At 39.3% G+C, this 7,416-nt stretch overlaps 1 protein-coding gene across 1 annotated transcript in view; it reads right to left on the reverse strand.

Moving 5' to 3' along the window:
- Nucleotides 1-5,159: 5,159 nt before the first annotated feature.
- GRXCR1 (glutaredoxin, cysteine rich 1) overlaps nt 5,160-7,416 on the reverse strand; it is a 45,428-nt gene continuing 43,171 nt past the window's right edge. The window contains exon 5 of the mRNA XM_009332458.1: nt 5,160-5,339. Within this exon, the coding sequence (XP_009330733.1) occupies nt 5,160-5,339 (180 nt within the window). The remainder of the gene's footprint in view (nt 5,340-7,416) is intronic.

Consider the following 7,416-nt stretch of genomic DNA (forward strand, 5'->3'; position numbering starts at 1 on the left):
CTAGTGTAAGCACTACCTAGCAACAACTAAAACATCGGTGTGTTATCAACATTGTTCTCACCCTAAATCCAAAACACAGCACTGTACCAGCTACTAGGAAGGAAATTAACTCTATCCCTGCCGAAACCAGGACAGTCTGATTTAGTTTTTAGATATGAATTAAAAGGCCAGGGTCGTCTGTGCAGCATTACCTGCAGAAACTCTCCTCATTCCAGATTAATAAAAAATATTTTATTACAGTAGGCTGCTGACAGGTAAGACAGTCTATATGTTTTTATGTATCTTTAGAAATAGTACACCAAGGAAACAACCAGAGATTGAATGGAAATCAACTCCCAGGCACACTATTTCTTATTAAAAATGGCTGGATTTTTCCCACAGGAAAAGATGCCCACTGCTGTGTTAAAAGAGTAAGCTACTCCCCAACATAGCAAAACCAAAAAATGTTCTTTAAATAGTGTAATATTAAATAAAATTCATAATCTCTAGGCTCTTAAACAGTGCAAGTGAGAAATGCATTACTCTGAAATACCCCAATGTTATTACAAAGAAAACAAAGTGAGGAGGATGAAAATCCTGCTTAAAGGGGTCCTCTCTATTTAGAGTAACAAATTTACTTACACTCTACTCTTATGAACAGTAAAATCCTCTACGGAGAAAACCAGTCATAAGCTCAGATTCAATCCTGAGACTACATAAAATGAAAGTAGATGTAGGTTTGTCAATGTGTGATCTTCTGTTGAAATTTAAAATATGATTATTTTATTCAGTATGACATGCTTTTTTACTTGGAAAGAAGTGCCAAATGCTTTAAGGACATTCATCCCTTTCTTAAAATTCATCAGATCAATATTAATAACAAGAACAGAAGAAAAAGGTTTTAGGTCAAAACTTGTAGAGGAAAACCTGCTATTGTAGCCTTGAAGCCAAACTTCAGGCAAGCAGGGAGAAAAGAAAGCTCCTAATCACCATCTGGTCACTGAAAATTCACATACACAACTTCTCAGAGTACTCGTTCATCTCAGATGGGTCTGAACTCACATGAGTGAATGTGTGTAGACAGGCCTGAACAGGCATCTGACTTCTGCAGAGATGTCGTCCCACGTATGAATTCAGTTGTTAGTCCCTACCATATCGGCATTTGATTTTGTTTTAGAAAGTACTCATATATTTCTTTCTCTGCCTCACAATGGGCAGTTGTTTCCTTTCCAAAAGTCAACCAGAAAATGTTATCCATAGCAGTCTAGTATTTTCTGTCTTACTCTGCTTCATTTCCCCCTCTGTTCTAAACACTTTTAAAATTTATTTTTAAGTTTCTCTAGTTAGCCGAAGTTAGTTCAAAAATTTTCTCCTTTCAAAATTGTCATGAGGTCACCAAAGCATGTGTATTCTGCAGGTCATTATATACTGCAACATCATATTTGTCTAGCCAGTTATTTAGAGTGATATATACAATCCCCAGAGCAATAGTCATAAAGTCTTTGTTGCTTATACCTGAAATGATACTTTTAATTGTCAGTCAGTAGGAGCCTTTGCCACTGGACCGCCTGCATTTATCCATGAAGTTTCAAGTGTGTGAGACCTCAGATGGCCCTGAAGTGTAAACCAGTTCCCTGCAGCATTTCAGTTTCTACTTTTTAGTTCTTTTTCATTAAAATAATCAGTTGCTAGAGCCCATGAAAAAAGGAAATGCAAAATTAAATTTATAGAAAAATCAAGAGAACGAGTTGCATCATGTCATGTCCTAGGACGTGAATCCTGGTAAAGCCAAGCCACCTGATGGCTGTAGCTTATCAGTATGGGGGATATGTAGCCCACTTGAAAGCATGCTGCAAGCTACAGGACTGAGAACTCCAGACGATTCTCTTTCTCAGGATCAAAAAGATTATTTTGCAATGCAGACAGCCTAAGGATTACCTCATTCTCTGATACTTGCTCTCATATATGTTAATATGCTGAGCTGTGAGCCAGAGAACATCTACTTGGATCCTTACTCAGAGGGGCAACGAGAGCCAGAAACAAGAGGAGCAGAGCTTGATGTATAGAAAAATAGAAAATTTCCTGTACAAAGATGCAGCTGAATGAGTCTTATTTGTCATATCAGAGGAGATCACTGCTATCTCCTTGAAAGTAAAGATGCAATGCTGGTGTAAATCAGAACAGAGCTGCACTCCATGTCTGTTCTCAGACTGGCTTCAAAGTTGTATTACTAGCTGCCTGATGCCTCTATTACACCAGAAAGTGTCATACCTCTGAATTGGCTCCTGGGTTTGCCTTAGTAATGTTGTCATTCTGCCACCTTCAGTGCTTCTAGGATGGTTGGAGCGTGGTTGGAGCAGACCCAAAACCCTAGCAAAGATGGTAAACCATGCAGTAAAAACATCTTCTTGCAAAAAAATTTGGTTTTGGTTTTGTTTTTCATGCAGGCTGCTACAAGGAAAATATAGCTGGAGAGAAAAAGCTGGTAGTTCAGTTGATGACAGAGGAAAAAAGAACTTTTCTAGTACTGAAAATTTGTCACAGGTTTCTTGAAAATATATAGTGCCTCAAGAATGCTCTATTTGTGAGCATTGCGTGTCCTGTGTTTATTTTGTTATCTTCTAGTCTACCCTAAAAACCCTCTGAAAAAAAGATCCTACAAAACCTCTTGCTTTCATCATTTCTCCTTCTAAAAAGAAAACTAAGGAGGTTTTGCCTCATCTTTGCTCGTAGGAGTTAAATGCCTCTGTTGGAAGGGTCGTACCTAGGCTAGGACAGTGTCTAGGTTTCTTGCATGGCCCCTGGAGATAAATCAGGAAAGAAACTGGATTTAGTGTATTTGTCTCACTCTGAAGAGAAGTCATTTTCTGATTGCCTAAGAATTGGGAAAACCAGCTTCAAACCCTTATTCCAGATCAATGAAGAATTCAGTTTCACTGAAAATGTTTAACGTACTTCGACGAGTTACAGTAATTTGGCCACGTAGTGCTTCGGTGGAAGAATGGTGATATGGACTATTTCATCAACCGAAATGTCTTTTCCGGGTTGAAGACTGTGGAATTACAGTATCACAAATACACTGGCATTTTCTTCAATAGTAATTTCCCTCAAGGGCAAGTTTGCTTATGCCATTTTAAGTGTTCACTACTGTGAATGAGCTCATTCCCAAGATCCATAGCACATTAACAACTAAAAAAAGTAAATTTTCATGCATCAGAAACTATGACATTCTAAGCATCAGTATTCTGCTTTATGCTACATTTCATTCCCTATCACACCAGTCTAGACTGCAATATTAGCCAGAAATGGAGGTTACATGACGGTATTAAATAAAAAAAGGGAATTGTATTTTCTTTCTTTTTTTCTTATCCATGCAGTAGTAAGTCAAGCACATCTGCAATTCAGAGTTTTACAGCTGGGGTGCTGCTGTTGTGGATGGCCTCTGTAGAAAATTTAGGTTATGCAGAAGATCCAGACACTCCCTCTGACCCTCACTGTAGAAGCTGTAGGAGCAGTAGGATCTTACAAGCACGTTCAAGACTGCACATTCAATAGCTCGTGGAATATGCATAAGTCCTTTAGATTCAAATGTTCAAAAAGAGAAGTTAGCCCAACTTGTCCAACTCTTCAGCACCTCTAGATATAGCAAGTGGAATGGAGGGGGAGGAAAGGTTGTTCTCTGTCGATTCAGGTGAGGGAAATAAGGCATCAGGAAACACAAATGTTATCAGAAGGGGCTTTTTTGCAAGCCACACTTTGTGCAGCTGTAGCTATCCTGCTTTATACCACAGCTGTGCTGTGCCCAAAACACTGAAAGGAAAGCTGAGTTTTCCATCACGGACAAATTAAGCAAGGTTATATGGGAAGAGGGAAGGGAACCTGGGTCCCCCACCAGAGTAAGCAGCCTCTGGTAAAGCCAGCTGCACTTACCCAAACCCCAACCAGCAGAGCTTTACAAGGAATGAGGCAGTAAGCAAAAAGTGACATGCCTTAACATTTGCTAAAGCAGTTTGGGCAGGATGAAATGCCTACCATGGAAACCTTTTCTAGCCAATTCCAATTTCAACAAGCTGCTAAAGCTCTGTATTGCTTGTGCCAGTACAGACTGACAGTAACAACAGGAGGAAGATGTGCAATGTCAATGTAAGCAGAAGAAGGCGGCCCACTAAAGTACCCTGTTAAAAAGTACTCTGTGGAAGTGCACGAATGCTAATGCATTTTCAAACTGGAATACATCCAATGTGGAGAGCCCACAGTCCATTCAGACTAACCACTGACTACTAACTCTTGTGCTTATGTTGGGGAAACCCACCAAAAATGACAAAGGTATATACCGTGCTGGAGCTGTCTGGGCATAGACCAGTGGCCCTAAAGCATTCACGCCAGGCTAGCCCTTGAACTGTAACAGTTACTAAGCTGAAAAAGCAGAAACCTCATCCACAGTGACTTTCTATGTAATTTATAAAGCTATCTGGTGTTCTCACTTGATCACTGTGGGATCTACTGTGATACGGAAGATCATAAAGCTCTGAGATAGTGCAGCAACTGTTATCAACATCTATGATGTTAAATGTTTATGTAACCTTGTCTAACAACATTAATTTAGTACTGAACATGAAGCAGTAGTAAAAGAGAAAGCTGATGCGTGGGACTTCTAAGAAACGTTTCTGTTCCTCTGTTGCCACTTAGAGTTCAGGCCAGAATTTGGCCATAGCGACTTTTCAGGGAAGTGCTAAGTGGAATGGTCTTGGGCCAGCCCACATCACAAAATCTTTGTTCTCACTGATTCTTTTAAACTGCAGCTACTCGATAATCTGAACGTTAAGTTTCATTCTGCTGTAATGTTGGGGGCATGACTCCAAACTCTGTGAGCAGAAACGCATACCATTGCTGATGATCCCCCATAGAAAAAGGGAAGACTTCACATCCAAAGGGCTGATAATACGGTTAAGTTTTGCAGACTACAAATCTCACTATAAAGAATGTAGAAAAATATATTTCGGAGTTCATGTTACGGTCAGTGACCTAAGTTTAAATGGCTCCAATGATCAAACCAGCAGAAGTATACTACAAATGGATTTTTATTGACTGAATTGGATAAAGAGATTAATTAAAAAAAAATCATATTATAAACTGGTGGAGTACCATAAAATCAGTTTGTACATGTGGAGATGCCATTCCTAGCCTGTACAGCTCCTGCAGCGCTGTAGCCCGTTCTCATTGCAAGCAGTACATTTGAGGGCTTTGAAAGAGTCCGTAAAGCAGTTCCGAAACACAGACATCTTGCTCCCATGGCATGCTGAGCACGGCAGGAAACCAAAGCCCCCGCAGGAGGGACACTCGTGAGGATGCTGGACTCTCTGCTCAAAGAAGAAAGTGAGAAAAACAAAAATGTTACCTCATCAACCACCATAAGCTCTAGGACAATGAGGGCTCCAGGACAGCTGAGAATACACATTCTGGTTCCCATCTTGAGCAATACCCACCACCCCATCCCAAGGTATACGACCATGGAAGACCAGTACGCCTGCCTTTTCCTTTGGTCAGATCCACATGCAATGGTCAGAGAGGCTCACTGCAGGTTCATCAGTCATGTTATATCTTAGTAGCCTCTGTTTGTACTTGCCAAAATAGTTAGTTAAAGGGTAGTTTGCATACATTACTCTGATGTAGCTTTAGATCTAGATCAATTCTAGGAGGTATTGCAATTGATTGAATCTAAACTCCAGGCAGTTTATGTTGGCGTTATATTTTCTATGCTGTATGTTAAGATATTATGAGTTTTAGCATTTGCATGCTCGTGCTGAACATGTTGTTCCTATGAAACTTAGAGTTGATCATATCAAAAAGCAATTCATAGCTTCTGGCCAGTAGTGCTTGAGGAAATAAGTGGTGTATTCAAATGTAAGGACATAGAATGCTGAAGCTTTAAGTGTGAAAAAGAAAGATCATCAATATTCAATACCTGGAGAAAATTGCTGCAAGCAAGGCTGGGGCTCCCTCAGTTGCCCTAATTCCTGAGTAAAACAATAATTTTACTCTATTTTCTTTTAGATTAAAGACAACGGAGAACACAGGAAGATATTTCAAAGACATTTTTAAGTTTCACTTGCTGAAAATGTTGCTACTTTGTTTAATGATTGATTGCCTTAAAGTTCTATATCAGAGAAATGAAAGGTACACCACGTTGGGTACTTACCACAGCACAAATACGTGGCTTTAACATTGCACTGTTGAGTAAAGACTTTACAGATTTATTTACAAAGGAAGAACAGTAATCCATACAATTTCTGCTAGAGTTAGTCTGAGGAATTATGCATCACTAAAAAATTAGTCACAAATTATTACCAGAGTATACTAAAATATGTACAGATAACTTAGGCCTTCTTTTAGCTTCATCGAGAAAACTGAAGAGATTTCTGCAAAACCATTAATAATAGCATTCATCTATTGACAACTCAGATGAACATGCAAAAAAAGGCACTTTTTATCCTGCAGCTCATAACTTGCCATTCTTCTTCACCAGGCAAACAACTCCTATTACTATTAACTTCTCCAGGGACAATGTTTGGAAGTATTTAACGTAAAATTAGCATTCTTTTTATCTCAGGAGTGCCCACATCTTTCATGATTTATGATGGAGGTTTAATTCATTGGAAATTATTGCAAATAATCTCAAAATTTTAAGATAATATTTTTAATCTTTACATTCATTATTGCTTGTTAGGCTTGTAAATAACTACTATTCATGTAGTTAAGAGAACTAACAAAAAACAAATGCAAAATTGCTTTAGATCAGTTCCTTGAACAATGGCCATTTCCTTCTTGAACAGATGACATTTTGTGTAACCACTTTCTGCATCTTCAGTAATGAAGAAACCTGACTGCCCCTTGCAATTGTAGCAAAGCCATCTTTGCAATTAAAAAAAAAAAAAAACCCACAGGAAACAATGTGTTTGAAGCAGTGTTTGTATTCAGTAAGCAGTTATCATAGTCTGCTGTAGTCTGGCCTTGTTTGTCTTTCAGATGTACTTTCTGTCCCAAGATTAGAATCATAGAATCATAGAACCACAGACTCATTTAGGTTGGAAAAGACCTTTAAGATCATCAAGTCCCACCGTTAACCTAGCACTGCCAAGTCCACCACTAAACCATGTCCCTAAGCACCACATCCACGTCTTTTAAATACCTCCAGGGATGGTGACTCCACCACTTCCCTCGGTAGCCTGTTCCAATACTTCACAACTCTTTCGGTATAGAAATTTTTCCTAATATCCAGTCTAAACTTCCCCTGGTGCAACTTGAGGCCATTTCCTCTCGTCCTATCGCCAGTTACTTGGCAGAAGAGACCGACACCCACCTCGCTACAGCCTCCTTTCAGGTAGTTGTAAAGAGCGATGAGGTCTCCCCTCAGCCTCCTTTTCTCCAGGCTAAACA

The sequence above is a fragment of the Pygoscelis adeliae genome, unplaced genomic scaffold, assembly GCF_000699105.1.
Source record: "Pygoscelis adeliae isolate BGI_AS28 unplaced genomic scaffold, ASM69910v1 Scaffold59, whole genome shotgun sequence".
Taxonomy (NCBI): Eukaryota; Metazoa; Chordata; class Aves; order Sphenisciformes; family Spheniscidae; genus Pygoscelis; species Pygoscelis adeliae.